The sequence below is a fragment of the Electrona antarctica genome (assembly GCF_951216825.1).
Source record: "Electrona antarctica genome assembly, chromosome: 14".
In the NCBI taxonomy this organism is placed as follows: domain Eukaryota; kingdom Metazoa; phylum Chordata; class Actinopteri; order Myctophiformes; family Myctophidae; genus Electrona; species Electrona antarctica.
The window spans coordinates 18,721,578-18,743,278 of NC_136795.1; the positions used below are offsets into that span (position 1 = coordinate 18,721,578).

Here is a 21,701-nt window from a genome sequence, read left to right on the forward strand (position 1 = left end):
CTGAAACAACTGTTTCACGCGATGATTCAGTTTTCAACTTTTCGTTGGTTTTCATTGGCTCCGCTGGCGACCGAATGGAGCCAATGATAAGGGAAGGGGCGTGTGTCTGTGTTCACAGACTATTCTCGCGAGACAAACACACAGGACCAACGTCATCACGTCCGTGTGCGTTCGCTGAATCGTTGCCCCTATGATCGCTGCTAGGCGTGAACAGAGCCACAGAGACGGGACAGTGGCAGTGCTAGTAGCGGGTTAGCCTCGTTAGCATCACCGCTGTTTTTATTTTTCACACCACACAACACACAGTCGTTATCGGAGAGCTAGCCGAGGGATTGCTACTTGGGTGTTTTATTAACTATCCGACATCGGTAGTTCTCCGTCGGCGTTGAGTCGACCTCCTCCTACGCTGTTCTCTCCGTTCGCGGAGGAAACACAGGTAATAATGCTAACTACGCTACGTAGCTCAAACGTTAGCACCGAGGAGCGGGTTAGCTGGTAGCAGCGGCCTCTCGGTGCAACATTTAAACTGTTATGGTTGTTTAATACTAATAATATCACGCTAATACATGTTCATTGTTTATATTTGTTTCACGTACACTTGAAACTCGAGGGATTCATTGTCCTAAATTAAGTGGCAACAGTAAGCTGTCATTTATAACTTCGTAGTACCGCGGTGCCGCTTGTCAAAAAGATTCAATAGCACCCAGCAACCAGCTTAAAAAGAACCGATCTACAACCATCGCGATGCGTCGGTAGCTTGTTGTAGATCTTCTTGTAGTTCTTTAAAAACAAGCGCCACCGTCTTAACTACGGGGTTCGTACGTAATAAACCAGGCCTTTTAGGAGGAGCAGGCCTGGCTTTGGTATGTCACACGTGCTTATGCGCAACAACTTGGACCAGTCTTTTGTTAGTGAGCAACATGAAGGCCTGAGATGAACCTGTCCTGTCCAGGACATGCTAGTTCGGTTTCTGATTGAAGCTGATGCATCTGCTTGCATCGGGAAATTACCAGTCGTGGTAGTGCAATAAGTGCATTACGCCACTAATATACCATACCATTGGGCTCGAATGTTTTATTTATGCATATATTGTACCCCTCTGCATTTTAGACCTAGTAACATTTTCTGTCCTGTCCTAAAATGTTCCCACTAGACTAGAACTCATCTCGTTGTTCAAGTTCAAGTTCGTTATTAATGTCCCCGGGGGGGCAATTTGGTTTACAGCAGATCGTAGAGGTTTGAAAAAAACACAGCAACAGACATGTGACAACATAACATGGGCAAATCTGTGCAATTGATAAAGGATAAGAAAATAAAGTAGCCAACCAAGTACAGTACAAAGTGGACCATCATCAAGTGACATCATCGTTGTTTGCCATCATTTACACACACACACACACACACACACACACACACACACACACACACACACACACACACACACAATATGAGCTAATGCTCTATTATAACACCCTACTTAGAGGTTTCACTTAGTTTTAGATCGCTTTTTTAGGTTAATTTCACTAGCTACTGGCTTAAAAGTTATTGACTGTCACTATTAAATAAAGGGTTGCATCCAGATTCTATAGTTTAAGAGATGTGTGGAAAAAACACGCCCTTTGTTTGCACTATGACCAAACTGACAGGTGAATTGTCTAAGGGGACAGCTCTACTTCTATTCTACTTGTACACAATTGTGGACCTAATTTTGCCGTCATGTGGAATACAGTTAACTTTGAGTTCCCAACTTAACCCATTTTCTTTCCCACTGTCCTCATTCTCAGTGGAGGTATGTACAACGGTATTGGACTGACCACTCCGCGTGGCAGCGGCACCAACGGCTATGTGCAGCGCAACTTGTCCAGCCTGCGCGCCAAGCGTCCCCGGGACGAGCGTGGTGGCGAGCGGGACGAGAAGGACAGGGAGCGTCTGGAGAGTCAGCTCAACCGGCAGCCCAATGCAGACATCCTGGAGCACCAGAGGAAGCGACAGCTGGAGGTCAAGTGTGCCGAGCTGCAGGACATGATGGAGGAGCAAGGGTAAGAGGGACAGACATACAGGACATGATGGAGGAGCAAGGGTAAGAGGGACAGACATACAGGACATGATGGAGGAGCAAGGGTAAGAGGGACAGACATACATGATGTGGTTCTTCATGGGGTCTTGGTTTGACAAAGCCAAGCTAAGCTGTGAGTCAGCATTATACGTGAATAGGTGGGACCGGTGCGAGGTTAAAAGAATCCCCGGCCGTGTTTACAATTCTTCAAACCACTGGATCGGGGGTAGGGGTGGGCGTCTGGGCCGATATGGACAAATAATATAAAAAAAATTCAAGCGCTATCACAATATTTTTTCTTGCGTTTTTATGGTTATTGTTCAAGTTACTTAACAGTACAACCACCTATAAGGTAACGAAAAGAAAAAGGAGTAGATCATTTAGATCAAAATATGTATTTTTGGCGAACAAAACCATCGTTCTACAGAAGTATAAATTAACAGTTCTGCTGCATAACCCACTTTCTACGCTATTTAATCCATGTTTCTGCCCTGCATAATACGCTAAACCCGCTATTTGTTTTATGTGTTTAATTCGCCGTTTTAATAATTAAAAATAAATAGCGGATTTGTCGCGGACCTGGTGACGAGGCCGTCATGTTATGACGAAACCGGAAATCGACCCGTGCTCTGGGCTGCAAGGGCTTCTGGGAAGATGAGTTCAATGCAAGTGAACGGTAGTTTCAACTGCACTCCAGCAGCTCTCACTGCCTGTCGTTGTTCCGGATCGCAACGTGGCATATTTTTTGGTTAGACAACAAGCCATGGAACTATTTTCATGGATCAAAGGCGCAAATACTTTGGCGTATGCTCCAGCGGTAATTAAACAAGCCTCGGTATATTGGATATATTAATTCCTATTAAACCCTCAAAGTGTTATGGTATAGAACTGCAAATCATAGAATTTGCATTCACTGTATCACGATATCTTTGAAATGGCATATCGTGGAGACAATATTGTATTGTCTCGACGATATTTATCACGATATCGCCCACCTAGTGGATCATGTCACAGGTTGGTTTAAATTTCATTTGGTGGGGTCTGCCCCGGTAACGAGATGTGCACATGCTCTACAGTGGGGGTACATGCAACAGGCCAACAGCATGTGCACCAAGGCCCGACCCGCTCGATCATGATTGGCGGAAGCCCCTCTCTATCCTGATTGGATGAAGGCTGGGCCACCCAAAAACAAAACCTATGGTTTTTTGACCCCCAGGGGTCATATTTGAATTAAGTTTAGGATAATTGCCTTATATTTATATTTTCTATGACACGTGTTTGTTGCACACATGCAGAAACACAGAAATCGTACGTATATTGTCAATTTTGGGTAATTTGTGTTCAAATTCAGTTTGCATACCTATTTTGACACATTTTGTCCAGGGCTGCCTGTACCTGACCTGGAAATGGAATTGTATTGGTTTGGTTGGTTGACTTGATTGAACAGTTGGAACAGTTTGATAAAAGTGCAGAGGTGCAGTTATACAATAATAACAGGATGACACAAAAAGCCCTGAGAGCGATTGTTTCCACTGTGGTCCTATGTATTGATGTGGCAGTTTTACACACTAAACGCGTGAGGAATCAGGAGGCGAGATCTTGATGATCTTTATTTAACGTGCACAGCAGTACACGGATGCTGCACCACAGGCGGGTCTCAAGGCAGGCATAATGTCACAATTCAGAGGTACAGTTTATATCAGCGATAGACCCAGAAGGTCACAGGTCCATGTGTCAAGCTCTGTTGTTATCACAGCGTGGTTCCGAAGAGCTTCAAAGCTGAGTTTGTATAGACACATTTCAATATATTTAAATGTCCTTTGGTGATGGGAAATTCCTCGTCTGTATTCAATTAATCAAGACATACAATTTTATACAAAAAAATCATCAATACTAGGAGCAATAAAATATGTATTTACAGAAAAACATTGTGCCATCATTTATTTTGGCAAGCTAGAAGACCAGGTCCAGTCCAGTTACAAATTGCAGACAGGAGCTCTTTATGGCGGTTTTGAAGCAGGGTAGGGAGCAGGGCTTGACATGAACTTTTTGAGGCACTACATTTCCCTTTCACTTAATTGTTAATTGTTCAACTATTGCACAATGTTAAATGTCTTACCTCCCCTCTGCTGTCCAGGTATTCTAATGAGGAGATTGAAGAGAAAGTGAACAGCTTTCGCATGATGCTGCAAGAGAAGCAGGAGCCACCACCAGCTACCACAGATAGACCATTGTAAGTACCCATGGTGCTTCTCCAGCTCGACTTGACTAGCTTCATCTACTTCAGAAAGGAGCGCTTCAACTAAAATAATATACGTTTAAGATAAGATTTGTCATAGCATTAAAAACGTTGGCCTGGGCCGTGGCTCAGCGGTCCAGGCACCTTGGCTGGTAATCCAGTCTGGCAGTGTGCTGCGGGTTCGACTCCCGATCCCGACGGCCTTTACTGCGTGTCATCCCCCCATCTCTCTCCCCATTCCCTGTCAGCCTACTGTCTGTCCCTCCATAAAAAAAAACGGCAACATTTTGTTTGGTAGCAACCCCTCCAAATACTAGCCTCAAATCATGAACAGTGACATATTTCTCAAGTCATAATAGTCTATTGTTTAAAAGACAACCAACCAAGAAAACCATTGGATATAAGCATATCATACCTGCTCATTGTGAGTGATGTGTATTCTTGTTATGTGTTGTGGGTGACAACCCAGGGGTAGTTGAGGTGAGATTCATAATAAAATAGGAGATTTCAGACTTAAATGAACTTAAAATAACTTTAATCAAAAGGTTCTGGGGAAAAAGAGGATTGGGTCGAAAGGTGAACTTAGGAGACTTCTCGTCTGGAGCCTGTGGATTTCAACCTACTGTAGGTTACACGCATTGGGCTTTGCTGTCCTGTGGGTAGAGCAGGGAGAAAGCAGTGACTATCGATTCCACCACCTCCTAATTTAATCAATTTCAATATTATCAGTGGTTACTTAAAATGCTGATTCTCTACCAGGACCAGTGAATATTTTTTCCTTCTAATTCTCATGGTCCAGCTTCTTAACACAAAAACTGCTCGTGACGGAACGTTCCGCCAATTAGAATCCAACCGGCAACTGCTCCTGGCGGAACGCTCTGTCATATAAGCTTCCTTCTTCAGCGATCCTAGACTGGTTTCACGCATGCGCAGTGCCGTTCACTTCTTGTATAGAGCGTCGCAGTCCCGCCCCCTACCATGGCCCAGGAAATGAATCCCAATGCATTTTTCCCATAGACATTTCAAAAAGTATTTATTTAAAGACTGTTACGCCGCGGACAAAGCCAACTCGAGTCGTGACAACTCATGACAAACAAATAATTACAAAGAAGAAAAACAACAAAGTGTAACCTGCCGTTTTTTTCTTCTTTCTAATTATTTGTTCGGCCCAAAACATTGTGTTTGTTGTCATGATTTGTCACGACTCGAGTTGGCTTTGTCCGCGGCCGTAAACGTCTTTTAAATACATACTTTCTGAAATGTCTATGAGGAAAATGAACGGAGAATAATTTCCTGGGCCATGGTAGGGGGCGGGACTGCGACGCTCTATACAGGCTGACTAAAAAGCTGAATAACTCTAAATCAACGGAGCTCTCCATAGTTTTGACAAAACGCCGATGTTCGGAGGCCTTTCTGATTATCCGGTGATCCTGATTGGAACATTGGCGTTTTCTAGAGCAAGGATGTCCTCATTTTAGCTCGCTAGAATTGACGCTAATATTTTAGCATCTAAAATGGACGCCCAAACCGGACGTGCATCACACTAAAACCAAGTAGATCCAGTCAGTTAAGCGTTGGCACTTGCGTCCACCAGGTGGCAGTGGAACGGTTAAAACTATTGGTTGGATAATATTAATTAGAATAAATCTGGAAACTGCATGTTTCAAAACTGATTATATGAGATTCAGATCTTTGGTCATCCAGTGCTACCTGAACCAACATTGTTAAATGTTGGTTCAGTTTCAGTTTATTTTATTTATAGTACAAAATCACCCCAGGGGGTCTCTGTGCACTTAACAGCATTAATACATCAAAAAACAAATCAAAGACACAAATAGCTTAGCAATAAAAAACATAGTAAAACATGGTAAAATGTGCATAGCTGTATGAATCATACTGATTAAAACTAGGCGGAACCGTAGTGCATATTTCTGTGTTCAGAAATCTGATCCCGATCCAAACTGTAGAACTGGTGATTCTAGCTTTCTCTGTCTTTCTCAGGGTGACGGAGACGCATGCTCTGGCAGCAGCCAACCAGCAGAAGAACGACCGCCTGCGCGCAGCCTTCGGCATCGCCACCGACTACGTTGACGGCTCCTCCTTCCACCCCGACCGCAAGGTGAAGGAGAAAGAGAAGAGGGAGCAGGAACGCCTGGAGAAAGAGAAGCAACAGCAGCAGCAGAAATATGTGTGAGTAGAAGAGAGAGATGGATTTGAGATGTACCGTCAGACTACCGATCCAATGTTTATATTTTCCCAGATAATACAGCTGCACAGGGCATAATGGGTGAACATTTAGCAAAAATAGCAGATTTGCAAGCTCATTATACCTCACATTGCAACATGTGAGCTTGTCGATTGGCTATTTTCAGTGGTGAGATTATGTATGGAGGGAAAAATCAGGGGTACAAGTATAGACCCCTGGGGGACACATGTCAACAAAGTATATAGTGTTTGGTTTAAATAACTGCAGTGCGCTAGGATGGCTGTGCACTTGGGTGCAATAGAACTTCTTTGAATTGTATATCTGCTCAGTTAGTGAGAAAGTAAAAAAACAAGAAATTAAATGTCATTTACAGGTGGCTGCCCTAGCAATATAAAGAAAACGAGTGCCTTTCTGATTGTGTTTGGCTTAGAGGCCAGCTCTCGATTTAGTTTATTGGCTTAGAGGCCAGCCAATCATGAAAAGGACTGTTTTTGTCTCAGCGGTGAAAAGGCACAGCTGCACCTTGAGTGATATATACTTAGCTTGGGGTCTGACTGTACTTGGTTCGCTCCTCTTCTCCCTATACACCAAATCACTTTGCCAAAAGTAGCCAATCTACAAGCTCACTATGCAAAGTGAGCTTGTATATATGTGCAGGGCTCGAAATTGTGAAAATGTTGATTGAAAATGCGCCTGAAATTTAATCTGTGCAACCTAACAATATCTTTGGTAGCAACTGCGCGACTACCAATCATTTGTGATGCGACCGAAGTAAATGCTCCCCGAGTTGCCAATCTCTCCGTGAGGTGAGGAGCGGTTGAGACAAGAGAGACACTTCCACAGTCTGTTGCAGTTTGTGTTGTTCCATACATAGGCTAATAATCCCGCCCGCTTCTCCTCTATCTCCTCCCCCTCTCATTCACTCGGGTGAGCTTACCAGCTGACAACTCGAGCATCTATCGTTGCTTGTTCGTTCTTCAGCGCCGCTGTTGAATGTGTGTCACTTGTTATTACCGGTAGTTAATTCATTTGCTCTAGGTGTGTAGCTCAGACGCTCAATGAAGTAGGCATTGTGCAACGTGACCATTTTGGTTAGAGCATGCTAATGAGTGATGCTCAATTGGGGTCCTTGACATGAAAAAGTTTGAGGCCAACTGATGTAGGACACACACATAGACTCAAGCACCCTCACGCTCATAGTACAATGAACCCATTTGCATGCATTTGTAAGGCTACTTTCACCATTTCATGTTATATTGTTGTTTTTATTCATTAATGTAGCAAAATGTTGCAACTGTTGGCTGGTTTGGCTAACGGCCGATGTAATCTACCTAAAACCGGCTGAAATCCTCGCGTGCGTGCTCTTTGGGGCTTGATCAGAGCTTAATTTGACTTAGTTATTAAAATAAACGATGATAGCTTAGCATCCCGGACATCTGACTGTGGTTGGTCAAAAAGTTACTGCCACCATCAGGACTGGGTATAATACTATAGGATTACCGTGTTAAAATGAGATAGTGTGTATGTCACGGATTTTTCTATTGGCATTAAAATTATGAATTAAACATATGAATAGTGCAGGTAGAAGGCACAATCCAGTGTTAATTAGGGTGGCCATAAGAGGGTTAAAACAAATCTATAACACATTGGTGCTCCTTACATTTTGGTGGGTGCTCCTAAAAAATTCTGGCACACATACTTGAGGTGTTAGGTAGAATTATCATCAACATCGTTTGATGGTTTGTCTCACTCCCTCAGGTTACTTGACGATTCAGACAACTCTGATTCCCCTCCCAGAAAACAGAGCCGAAAGAAGAAAAAGAAGAACAAGAGCAGAGACAGGTGAGGAACTAGTAGGTCTGCTGACAGAGGGCTACAGTGAGTTATTACGGCAGCTAGGAATAAGACGCAGAGAAAGTGCTACATTAGAAGAGAGATGTAATTTATTTTAGAATAACAATTAGATATAAGAGGGGGCTTGGGGGGATGTGAAATTGTCTTGGGAGCGAATCTAAGCGCAGATAGCTTATATAACTTTCTATGAACATTTTGGTTTATCTTTTTTCACAGCTCGGAGAGTCCTTCCCCATCCCCTAATCGCGAGAAGAAGAAACCCAAAAAGAAAAAAAAGAAACGGTATGCTAGTTCTGATGTCTGATATTGACCGCCATCATCTGTTTTCACATTTGTGACATTGGTGATTTATTAATTTGAACTGTCTCTTGTTTCAGAGCGGCATCAGAAGATGACGATGAAATAGATAGGTACGTAGGTGGTGCATTTCTTCTAATTATGGGATCTCCTTCTCGTAGATTTGCATAGGGTTTAAATTAGAGCCAGTGACCAATATCGGTTGATGTATCAGCCATTATGTAGCTGATTTTTCTTGACCCCCCCCCCCCCCCCCCCCCAGTTCTTCAGATGAGAAGCAGACGGCGGCGAAGAAGAAGAAACGGAAGGGAAGCAACGATGTTAGTCCGCCGAAAACCAAGGTTCACAGACGCAGGAGCGCTTCTTCAGCTTCTGCACACAGGTACATCACTTCTTCAGCTTCTGCACACAGGTACATCACTTCTTCAGCTTCTGCACACAGTTACATCACCAGATGGATCAGGTTTTTTGCAGGGCATTAAGGAGCCGCTCAGTCTGTTCTCTGCACAAAGATAACATTTACATTCAGTATTGTGATACTAATCATTCAGAATGGCATACATTAAAGAAGAAGTTTTTTCAAAAACCAATCATCAATCTTTCCCCTGCCTGTACTCTCCAGCCAATCGCCAGCCCCGGAGAAACCACGACAGCAGGAGCAGCCAATCAGGAGAGCAGATGAAGGCAGAAAGGGGCGGTCACCGGACAGACAGGGACGGGGTCGCAAGGAGGACAGTCCACATCAAAGAGAGGTCAGAAGCTGACATGTGCATCCATTTTGACCAACAGTCATTTGTTTCCTTGCACAGTAACAAAACACATACAATCAAGGATGGAATACTGAAGGAGGAAACACACTTGGACAATGCTCACTCAATGGTACAGTTGTGACTGGGAGCTCAATTTCAAATGTTTCACTGGGTGTACAGATATAGTAGAAAGGAGCCCGATCATTAAAGGGGCATTCCACTCATTTTCAACATTTTACTATGTAATTAATTAATAAAATCATTAACATGGTGAATCACATCTTGATGACGTCATCAAGATGTGATTCACCATGTTAATGATTTTTTTTCAGTTCTCCAGTTCTAGGAAAAACAGAATGTGGAACAGCTCTAATGACAATGCAAATGAGTGGTATTCCCCTTTAAGTGTCTGACGTCTTTCAGTTCAGTGGCGACCCAGGAGTGAGTTAAATGATGACTCCCAATGATTGACTAGTCGGTGAACTAATCAGTCAGCCATTGGAGGTATATCGTACATCATCCCATAAAAAATGTAATATACTTCCTTATGAATTAATTTGTCAATTAATTTGTCTATTTGTTCAGACACGTATGACGCAAATTCTCCTTTCATTGTCAATGGCAAATGTGACATGAGTTGTGACAAAGTTTTCAATGTATCAAATCGGTCAAATTATATGATTAGAAATGTTAACTTGCAAGTGATATCTGAAGTTCATTGTAGTTTTCACCCTAAACCTCGAGGATCTGATCTAGCAATTTATTGTTATTTATTATTGCGAACGCAGTGAGCATTTACTATGAGACCCAGCAAAAAAAACGTAACTTAAAAAAATTTTTTAAAAGGAAAAACACGCACGCACGCACACACACACACACACACAAAACTTAACTTAAAAAAAACTTAACTTAAAAAAAACTTAAAGGAAAAACTTAAAAAGAAAAAACTTAAACACAAAAAAAAGAACTTAACAAAAACCTTACAAAATTACGTAATTTATTCTAATTGTTGTTTTTGCAATTTACGAGCTGCGTTCGCTTCCCGCGTTCGCGCGTCTTACTTGTTATTCACTGTATTTCAGAAATCTCAGAGAACCCACAGCTCCCCGGAACACCAGCAGAGGTCCAACAAGGAGAGAGAAGGAGATCACATGAGGGAGAAGGTCACCTCCAGGAGAAGGCACGACTCCTCGTCACCTTCTCCACCGGCACAGCAAGAGAGAGGCAGGCGCTCCAGGAGCAGAGAGGCACAGCAAGAGAGAGGCAGAGAGGCACAGCAAGAGAGAGGCAGAGAGGCACAGCAAGAGAGGGGCAGAGAGGCACAGCAAGAGAGGGGCAGAGAGGCACCGCAAGAGAGGGGCAGAGAGGCACCGCAAGAGAGGGGCAGAGAGGCACCGCAAGAGAGGGCCAGAGAGGCACAGCAAGAGAGAGGCAGGCGTTCCAGGAGCAGAGAGGCACAGCAAGAGAGGGGCAGAGAGGCACAGCAAGAGAGAGGCAGGCGTTCCAGGAGCAGAGAGGCACAGCAAGAGAGAGGCAGGCGTTCCAGGAGCAGAGAGGTACAGCAAGAGAGAGGCAGGCGTTCCAGGAGCAGAGAGGCACAGCAAGAGAGAGGCAGAGAGGCACAGCAAGAGAGAGGCAGGCGCTCCAGGAGCAGGGAGAGAGGGAGAGAGCGGGAGAACGCTAGACGCTCCAGGAGTGGGGACAAGGAAAAAGGTAGGCGCTCGAGAAGCAGAGAGCGGGAACACGAGAAACCTGCACGGTCCAGAAGTGAGGAGAAAGAGAGGCGGCCAAGAAGCAGAGAGAGGGAAAAGGAGAGAGCCAAACAGTCAGAAAGTGGAGAGAAGGAGCGAGGTAGGCGGTCTAGGAGTAGAGACCTTAGGGAAGCCCAGCAGGACAAAGGAAAGAAGGTAGCCCTGCAAAGGAGCAGACACGACTCCTCCTCTTCTCAATCTCCGCCTCCTAAAACGGAGAACAGGCGTGCTAGGAGCAGAGAGACTGAGCGAGAGAATGACGGGAAGAAACAGGACAAAAAGCAGAGACATGAGTCGTCGTCATCATCTTCATCATCCTCCTCTTCCTCTTCCTCGTCTTCGCCGTCACCAGAAAGAAAGCACGTGAGTAAAGAGAGGAGCGAAGAACGGGAGCGTAAGAAGGAGAATGCGGCATCGCCAAGGGGCTTAGTCAGCAGAGACGACAGGGAGAGGGGAAAGGAGAGGGAGGCATCTCCTCACGGACAGAGAGGAGACGGAGTGAGGGGCAGGCAGCCGACACACCGCTCCCTGTCACCAGCCCCGCCCTTGTCTCTCACCAACGGTCGCCCAAAGGAGCGGGTGCTTGAGGAGAGGAGAGACAGGGAGCAGGATGAGAGAGGCAAGGACAGGGACTCGAACAAAGACAGACGAGAGAGTGAGAAGGAGCGTGAGCGAAGCCGGGATGGCGGAAAGGAGAGGGACTCCAACAAAGACCGACGAGAGAACGAGAAGGAGCGTGACCAAAGCCGGGACGGCGGCAGAGAGAGGGACTCAAACAAAGACAGACGAGAGAATGATAAGGAGAGGGTTCGAAGCCGGGACAGTGGCAGGGAGAGGGATGTGCCGATATCCAGTCCTCGGCCCTCCAATGTCCAGACAGCATCCTCAGAGGAGCGGCGCCTGGTCGGCCACATCGAAGTGGAGAGGAGGATGGACCGAGACAGAGCCATGGAAAAGGGCAGTGTTGAACGGCCGCCAGAGATGGACAAAAGACGCACGAAGGATCCGAGCCCTCCGGAAAATAAGCGTGAGATGGAGGCCAAGAAAGGGAAAGAGAGCAGTAGCAGTGATAGCGATAGTGACAGTGACAGCTCCTCTTCTTCCTCTTCATCCTCCTCTTCATCTTCCTCCTCCTCGTCTTCGGAAGATGAGGGTAAGGCGAAGAAAGCCAGCGTGAAAGGGAAGGACAAAGGTTCCCCAGTGAAGGTGACGCCACCCCCTCTGGTCCCAGCTCCTGCCATCGGCGCTGCCTACCAGAGGTATTTAGCCACTGGCGGAAGAGAGAGCTCTGCCTCCGGAGACGGAGATGGACAGAGGCGGGATGAGAGAGGAGCGGGAGAAGACAGTGAAACGCCTCTTCACGGATCGCCCGTCAAAGACAAATGCGCCGAGCAAGCGAGAGGCCAGGAGCGATACAGTCCCACGCAGGTGGACAGTCCCAGCCCCCCTCCTCCCTCGCCGCCACGGAGGATGGCCCCTGCAGATCCTGAGAGAGGGAGGGAGAAGGAAGCAGCCAAGCATCCCGAAAGATATAGCCCAGGGCAGAGGACGTCACCCTCTCCATCCCCGAAACCCCCCGCCGTCCAGCAGCGCCGCTCGCCCTCCCCGGCGCCTCGCCGCACCCCACCGCGGCAATACCAGGACCCCCCGCCTCGCTCCAGAGGGAGACACTCTCCTCTGGCCCGCTCCCCGAGACGCAGCCGAAGCCGGGAGGCTGATCGGGACAGGGAAAGAGAGAGGCAGCGGGATAGAGACCGTGAGCGAGACAGGGAGAGAGGTGCGAGAGACAGGGAGCGTGATCGCTCCCGAGAGAGGTTTGCCAGAAGGAGCAGGTCTAGAAGCCCCAGGAGACGCAGCCCCGCCGCTTACAGGTAAGGTGACATTAGAGCTTGTATCCAATAACCGTTGATTTATACTTGTTTTAGCTGCACACCGAAAATAGCCAATCTGTTTGCTTGTAGACTAGCTATTTTCGCTGTGCGACACCAGCCTGCAACTAATTTTAAATCACTGAAGCAAGGGGATAATTATTTCTCAATTATTATCAGCTCATTTATTTTCCTGTTTGTTATATAGCTACTTAAATTTATAAATTGACAATCTAACACTTATTTTATTGATTTAAAAAATACTTTCATTGCTTACGGTAAAGAAAATAAATGTATATTATGCCAAGTCCATCAATTTATTTTAGTTTTAGTATTCTGATAAACACAATGCCCTGTTTTGTCCTCCAAGGTCCCGTCGCTCCCCCTCTCCCCCACGTAGGAGGAGGAGCAGCCGCTCACTCTCCCGGGAACGAGCGAGAGAAAAGGAACGAGAAAGGGAACGTGAGCGTAACAGAGAGCGGGAGGCAGATCGAGCACGCGAGCGTGAGCGGGAGGCGGATCGAGCGCGTGAGCGGGAGGCAGAGAGAGGCCGCGAGAGAGAGGCAGAGAGAGCTCGTGAGCGTGAAAGGGAGCAAGAACGGAGGGAGCGCCAACGGCAGAGAGATCCTCCCCTGCCCACTCATCGTCGATTCTCCTCTTCTTCATCCTCATCCTCTTCATCCTCCTCTTCCTCTTCCCCGTCGCCCTCACCGTCCCGCGAAAGAAAGGAGGCTCCCCCTGCCGAGAAGGGTCCAAAGGCGTCGTCGGAAACAAGGGACAGGAGCACGGAGCAGGCGGACGGGGGGAAGAGAACTGAAGCTTCCCCGTCTCATGTGCCCTCCAAAGACGACATGGTCCATGCCACGGAAGCCAGGTCTTCTGACCCGGCCCGCAGTATGTCGCCATCCAACCGCAAAGCAGATGCCAGTGATTTGGTTATAGACGCGTCGAAGAATCAGTCTCCACCGACAGCCGCTCAGCCCCCCAAGCAGGCCAGTAAGACGCAGGGCAGCAGCGTGAACGGGAAGCAGGCCAAAGAGGCCAAGAAGGTCAAAAGGAGCAGCAGCTCCAGCTCCTCATCTTCCTCATCTTCCTCCTCATCTAATTCGTCAGATAGCTCCGACTCCGAGGCGGAGCAGGTGAAAGGGTGAGCTGACGTTACTGAATACATTACAGATGGAACTAGAAATGCACTGTCGAGCTGCCAACTTGCGCTTCGCACACAAGTTGGCCATGAATGGCCTACTTGTGTGTGAGCAGAGCGTGCAACTTATCTCTGACTCTTGTCAACTTACTGTGGTGTAACCAATCGAAAACAAAATTCCTTTCCAATAACTGTTAAAAAAACCTTGAGAATGAAGGTGTTCTTACACCTAATTAACTTTCCACAAATTACGATGTGTTGCAAACTTGACTTAAACCCTTTGCTCCTCTAGGGTGCATAGGCCGTTGACAAATGTCCTCCATTTCACTCTGCTTTTTAGAGATCTCCCCAGTTGAGCCCTCTCTCTGCCATTCCTGCTTCGATACCTCTTCTCCAGCTGTTCCTGGGGCGACCTCGTTTCCTTTTTCCTTGGGGGTTCCATTTCATTTGTCTGGTGATGTTTGTCGCAGGTTTTCTGAGGGTGTGGCCAATCCAACTACACTTTCTCTTTCGGATGTGTTGCAAAGACTTATAACAATTCTATTGTCCAGTCAAAACCAATTCACAATCCCTGATTGGCCGAGGGGACCACCAAAAATTCACAATTCCTGATTGGCCGAGGGTGTCACCGACGTACGCACGCAGAGCCCTGATTGGCCGAGGGTGTCACCGACGTATGCACGCAGCGCCCTGATTGGCAGAGGGTGTCAACGACATATGCAGCCGAAAACAGTACTTGCGCACGAACTACAAGGCGGTACAATGCGTTGTGATCTTGTAGATGTGCTATATTTTCCCAATGTTTGCCCCAGAATAGGGATGTGTGCTTAATTCTCTTCTGTTTTCCTCCCCTGAACAGAAAGACCACTACAGCTCAGAGCTCCTCATCTTCATCATCTTCCTCTGAAAGTGAAAAGGAAATCAAGAAAAAGAGGTGAACAGAAAATCATACCTATTATTATTTAGGAACTTTTTTTCCCCCTGACCCTGTGTCCTCTGTGGAACGCTGACATACAACCTCCTAGAACTACCAGACCTCATGTCAGTTGGTATCTCTGCCTTTGTCTTTGTCCCTTACATAGCCGAATGAGGTGCCACTTTCCTAGCATCTTGCTAAAAGCATTTTTTTAGTTTTTTAACTAATTTCACAAATGCTGACCCGTTAGGTCATGTTGGAGTTACAGACCCGTATACAGGGTCCATTTGAAATCCCCATAGGAATCGTTAAAGGGGACCATTAAGAGGGAATCGTTAATGACCTGGAACCCTAGACAGAAGTACTTGCTTATTTGTATGAAATTAAATATCCTTGCTCTGTGGTTCTTATGGTGATTTTCTTATTTGCTTCACTAGCCCGCCTAAACCTTCCAGGGTGCCGGCAGATTCACTGAGGGATTCTCGCTCACTCAGCTACTCTCCCCCGAGACACAGAAGGGCTGCACATTCCCCGTCCACTCGCAGGTCTGTAACTGACAGGAAGAATGTGTACCTTGTAGGGCTGTCCCAGACTAAGGATTTGTATAGTCGAAATTAATATGAATACATTTCGACTGATAGTCGACTGGCAGACATTTTTAATATATATATATATATACACAATTACACATACACAACAGTGGCTCACAAAAAGGAAGGCTGAAACAATGTCTTCTTGACTTGACATACAAATGCATTTTTAAACTCAAACTCGATTAAGATTTGGCTTCATTTGCATTAAGTTGACCTTATGAATATACGCCTCAAAGAGGGTTTACAGTACAACAAAAAGAGACCACAGTAGTTACTCTATAGAGCAAACTTTTATTTATAATTTCTTTGTACAGCACTGTTGGAAATAAACTGTTAGAAATAACTTCTTATCCCATTCTGGGCGGGAACCCCTTTTGGTGTTTTACCCCCTCAGGCCGGGAACCCATTTTGGGGTTCTGTACAGTATGTACAGTATTCAAAAATGTAAAAATGTTGATGCTGCTATATAAATATTTGAAGTTTTTCAGAAACCTTAGGATTTAGAGCCGTTTTTATAATCGGCCTCAGGCCTAAATGGGTTATACTGTAACTTCACAAGTGACTGACAGTTGTCCGCAACTCGAACTTGGGTGGCATATAAAACAAATAAATGCAGCCTTACGGGCCCAGGCCTGCCGCATACTGCTGCTAGGATAGGCCTCTGGCATATAGGCATGCATAAAGCTCTTTGACTGTCTCAAAGAATAAAATGCAAACAGAGTAAACTAACTTTGGCATGGCAAAGAACAGAGACAGTTTGGGTAACAACTTGGCTTAATTATTAATGATTAATTATTAGCTGATTGATTGCCCGCTGCATGCGGTGCGGAGCAACACATTAAACAAAGAATAGCTTTAGAATAGGCCAAGAAGCCTGCCAATTTAATAAAAACAAATAATATTACTGCAATAATACTGCAATTATTTGAATTAGCCTTATATTCATAGCGAATATCAGGCTAATTAAAATAAAACAAACTCCTAACGGGTACAAGTTTAAATAGCAATGGCATACATGTGCCTGATTAAAAGAACAGTGAGTTGTGGGTCTTCTCATGTTGTGTGTGAGGAAAATCAACCTGTTGGCGTTTTCCGGGAGAAGTGAACTCCTTGTTTTGTTTATAATAAAACCTGCCTTGGAGAAGATCCTCTCCGACGATGTGGAGGTGGATGGGATGCTGTGGATTATTTTCGCGACTTTTGAAAGCTTCGGGTATCTCTCCTCGTTCTTTCGCCACCATTGCAGTGGGCCTCCGTTGCTTTTCGTGTAGTCCTGTGTATAAGCCTTCATCTCACTGGGCCCTTCGCCTGGCTGTTCCTCTTCATCATCATCGCTGTCCATCACCAGCGACACCATTAGGTCCTTCTCCGTCTGTTTTGGGGGGGCCTGTGGTGGGCTCAGGCTCCTCCGGCAGCACCTCGGGGTCACTGTCATGGCTTTCCTCTCGGACAGGCCTGTCCGCTAGACTCTCCGCTAGATCTTCCACTGTTGTATAAGCCTCCGCCCTTTTGCTCATCAGTGAAAAAAGAAAGCTTCTTAAAACGGGGATCGAGAACGGTAGATTGGATATAAATGCTGTTCGGCAGGAGTGGATATTTGAGATCCCATCGTCTGTCCATCTCCTTGGTCAGTGTTTTCTTAACACACCGCGTGCAGGAGAAGGATTTCTACGTGGTTCAAATCCCAACGGTCCGATGCGGGAAAGGGATTTCTACGTTTACAGCATGTTTTTATTGATTACTTTCAATCGTCTTTCTACACACCCGGGCACTTTACTAGCATTGGATGATGGCACAACACTCCGATCACGTGATCCCCAAAAAAAAAGAAAAGTGCCTCTCCCCCTCCCTTCCTGAAAACAGGATGGGAGGCAACCCCCGTATTGTCACGTAACGGCTGCTCGGAGACTCTCATGCAACTCCGGGCAAAAGAATGGCTTCATACCAAGCCGATCGTGTCGGTGCACCCTGGGTGCACCTCTTCTCGTTTCTCTCTCTTTGTTTCAGGGAGGGGAGGGCTCTCTCCTCTGTGTTTCAACAGAGGGGTTGTGTGTGTAATCTGACCCGAGTGTGACTTCAGTGTCTTGTCAGATTTCTGTCTCCTTTTTTCTTCATATTCAAACAAAAAAACTCAAGGATTGTATCGTCCCTCGGCGAGCGGTTATTTCTTTATCATGTTGATCAACGCCGGTCAGATAGAACATTGCACATTTTTCGGAGGGAAAAACAGCAGGCGAACACTGCTATCCGAGTTGGAACGATACACAGCGTCTGACATAAAACCGCTTCTAATTAGGCTTTCTGTTCAAGAAGAGTACGTTACTACAAAAGCAGGTGTTACATAAAGGTGCATATCTCCAGAATGGAAGATGGTGAAATCACTTTTTTTTTTTTTTAATTAGAGTGGACAAGTTACGCTTTCTTTTGAGGTATGCTGTGATTCTCGCTATAAGAGAACATTTACTGTCTGCTTAGGAAAAGTGTGTTCGTCCAATGCTATCATGTAGCAGCGAGGGCCATGTAGTTAATTAGAATGGTCAGCACGCTAAGTGTTAAGGGTTTTAATGACCGGGTTATCAGCGCACAGGGCCAGGTGCCGTTTCTGAACGTTAATGAGCATCGGAACAGTGGCGGACAGCGATGCATTCTGATCCTGCGACAAAAGCTCTGTCAGGGTTATCATTGGCTTGAGAACACTAACTATGTCCTCTGCTGTTCTCCACTGGGCTTTTGTGAGCTCAAGTGCACGGTCGGACTTTTTACTGACACTTAAATCTGACAGCACTTCAACAACGGGCGTTCTCTGCTCTATCAGGTGCTGGAGCATCATATAGGCGTATAGACTTGTACAAGTCGTGGCCTTTGCACTTTTTTTGAAGTGAGAAACAAGTCTTCTCGCAGCAGCTATAGCTTTAGTCACCGTATCTTGCTCCTTGAGCGCAGCGTTTATGCACAGCTGTAAAGTGTGGCCTGCGCAGCGCACTCCCTTCACCCCCCCCCCCCCCCCATAACGGGTCGTCATTCAGCTGATCAGTGCATTTAACGACATTTGATGCATTGTCGTGGACAATAGAAATGACCTTATTGCGTGGAATGGCCCAATCAGAAAGAATCTCTGTCAGTGTTTCTTCAATAAGCTCTGCTGTGTGACTGCCGTCCAATTGTGTATCCTGGCTCCAATATGCGCATTAACTCTTGAAACCTTCTCCTTCAACAATGTTAACTGGTCTCATGTCCAGCGCTACAAATTTAGTAATTGCGGCCGTAATTTGTCTTTTTCTTGTCTCGGAGAGTGGTGGCCTATACTCCAGCGTCTTCTTCTGTGGACCTGCTGCGGCTGCACTCGATGTGCTGGCAGTGGCAGACTGTGGGTGTACCTAAAAATAAATCATAGTCTTGTCAAACATACGGAAGTCAACTGTTGAACTGTTTAGCAAGTGGTAGGGCTTGTTGTCGAGTGGTATGGCATTACTTTATCGCAGATCTTGCATCTCACTTTTTTATTATCTTCAGGTAACTGCTCAAAGTGTTTCCACACTTTTGAGGTCCTCTTCTTATTCAAGGCTGTGGCATTGTGCTTGTTGTGTTTGTGCTTCTTCCTTATGTAGCTTGACTAGGACTAGACTAGAGGCTTCGTTCATGCAGGCTTCCTGGTTTGAGTCATTAGCCAGATTGAGCACAGCAGGTGCGATTGAGATTCTGGAGTCTATCAGGCCAGCGCACTGTGTTGCGATTCAAGGCACAGGCAGTGCCACACACACACCACATGCACATTGGAGATTGATTAAAAACAGCCAGAAAGCATGTTCAAATGTGTTTGTTAAATAAGCCCCCCCAGGCCCCCACAGACCTAATGGAATGATTTTTTTACTAATCGAGCCCTACAACCTATGTCAAACCCTCACCCTAAACCTAACCTTCCACGGGGAAGCACACCTAAACCTAACCTTAACCAATGACTAGTCTAAACTAAGTATGCACCCCAGAACACAACACGTTGCACCGTGATGCTTTACAAGGTTATATGAAAGGCTTCCACTGTCATTAAATTGTCATTTGTGCATCTTTTTGCATCATTGTCTAATATACAAACATAAGCCAACAGTAGTTAACCCATGCAGGACGGGAACCCCTGTTGGTGTTTTAAGCATTGTGTTATACTTAAGCTATTGAAAAATATCAGATCTACAAGCTCATCCCGCGCTACGAGCTTGTAGATCTGCTATTTTTGAAAAATCGTGAAATGTGGAGCAAATCTTTGACTACATATTTTTTTCAGAGCGTTTTTAACTCAAATCTGTATCTGGGGGGTCCCTGGAACAATATATTTTGAGATGGGGGTCGGTGGCCAATTACATATATATTTGGGGGTCCTTGACATGAAAATGTTTGAGAACGACTGACATAGAAACATGGGTTCTTCAAAAAAGGGATTTGTAGAATCTGTTCTCAGGTCTAAATGGGTTAATTTGATAAAGCATCTCATTATTATCTCTGATAGAGAAATGTACTTTATCTGGATTTGGATCACTAGTATCGCTATTCATGGATGAAAAGATGTCCATTTGGGATTGTAATTTAGAGAATCAGAAGAATCAGCTCAACCTTATCCTAGTGGTTGACCAGTGGTTCCCAAACTTTTTCATGTCAAGGACCCCCAAATTGAAACTTATCAGCCTGTGGACCCCCATTTAAAAACATATGCCAGGACCCCCATAAGAGAAGATTTTTACAGTTCTAGCAGAGTTTAATTTCAAGGACCCCAGTTTTATATGTATTAGTCTGTGGACCCCCATTTAAGGGACGCCCAATTTATATTGTAAATTCAATGTTAATTTCGGGTCCATTTGGTTCCATTTGTAAACTATCATTTAACTGGGGACCCCCTGGAACTCCCTCAAGGACCCCTGGGGGTCCCCACACCCCACTTTGGGAACCACTGGTGTTGACCATCCGCGTTTTCTTCCCTTGTTTTCTCATCAGGGCTGACGGTAAGCGTTCACCCAGCCGCTCTCCGAGCAGCAGCAGACGGCGAAGAAAATGAGCCCACAGTTCGGACCCTTCAGTCCTTCACCATTTAAACACCCCCAACCCAAAGGATTGGTCCCTGGACTGTACTATGGACTGCATAGCCAGTGGTCAGATTGGCTATGAATTTGTAATTGACTAATTTCTTTGTATGATCTGAAGGAGTGGTAGAGGAGGCAGAACTGTAAGCGAGACGAGATTAGCTGGGAGGAGAGTTGCACTATCACACACCCATCCACACACACACGTACATTAACCTGATTTATACTTATTTGCGTGCCAGTGTCTTGCACCGAAAATAAACGATCTGCAAGCTCACCGGCACGTGAGCTTGTAGATCTGCAATGTTCAGTGTGAGATGATGCGTAAGCAAGTATAACTGAGGCAATACAGGCGGCAACTGCACACTGATGTAAAATAAATGTAACTCAATGAAAGAATGTTAACTTGGCTCTCCTCTGCCCTCTGTGCTGTCTGTCTGGCATTGTTCTAAATGTAGATACAGTATGAGCCGTCTGTATTTTGTTTAATCTTAACTGAACGGATGTGCCCTTTCCATGTAATGTGATTAGGAGGTACAATATTATGTGGTTCATTTCTTTGTTTAAAATAATAAAATGTGGTTGTACCTTTTAATTGTGTTGCATTCATTTCCTGCACTGTAAATGTACTGTACATTTGTGAGGGAAATGTCATTGGGAGTCTCCTAGGGCTCTAGACTAGACCTCCCGTTTTCATTTTACAGTGTAGACTATGCTGTGGACTAAAAACAAGAGGGTGTAGTGTAGTATAGGGTCTACTCTACACTATAACTGATCTACAAGCTCACAATAGGTTGCAAGCTTGTAGATGGGCTACTTTAGCTTATTGTCAATGTTCACCCCAGGATAGGGATGCTAGGGTTCAAGTGGTTAAAAGCATTGAGATGCTACTGGAAGATGTGGTCTCAAGGGGTGCTACTCATTGCGGTAACTTTTAATGTAATACTACTTTGAATAGA

At 45.5% G+C, this 21,701-nt stretch overlaps 1 protein-coding gene across 5 annotated transcripts; it reads left to right on the forward strand.

Moving 5' to 3' along the window:
- The first annotated feature begins 125 nt into the window (after positions 1 to 125).
- Positions 126 to 21,337, forward strand: srrm2 (serine/arginine repetitive matrix 2). 5 transcript variants are annotated; one of them, XM_079520014.1, is made up of 15 exons: positions 126 to 436; positions 1,785 to 2,039; positions 4,194 to 4,289; positions 6,297 to 6,485; positions 8,260 to 8,343; positions 8,572 to 8,637; positions 8,733 to 8,765; positions 8,915 to 9,034; positions 9,275 to 9,404; positions 10,484 to 10,957; positions 10,997 to 13,023; positions 13,391 to 14,167; positions 15,024 to 15,098; positions 15,518 to 15,625; positions 20,657 to 21,337. In XM_079520014.1, the coding sequence occupies exons 2-15, from the start codon at positions 1,792 to 1,794 to the stop codon at positions 20,715 to 20,717; spliced, it is 4,488 nt and encodes a 1,495-aa protein (XP_079376140.1). In that variant the 5' UTR covers positions 126 to 436; positions 1,785 to 1,791; the 3' UTR covers positions 20,718 to 21,337. The 5 variants fall into 5 exon arrangements, with proteins under 5 accessions (XP_079376140.1, XP_079376142.1, XP_079376141.1 ...); XM_079520016.1 differs by having other exon boundaries at positions 10,484 to 10,940; positions 11,019 to 13,023; XM_079520015.1 differs by having other exon boundaries at positions 10,484 to 10,901; positions 10,956 to 13,023.
- The last annotated feature ends 364 nt before the right edge of the window (positions 21,338 to 21,701 follow it).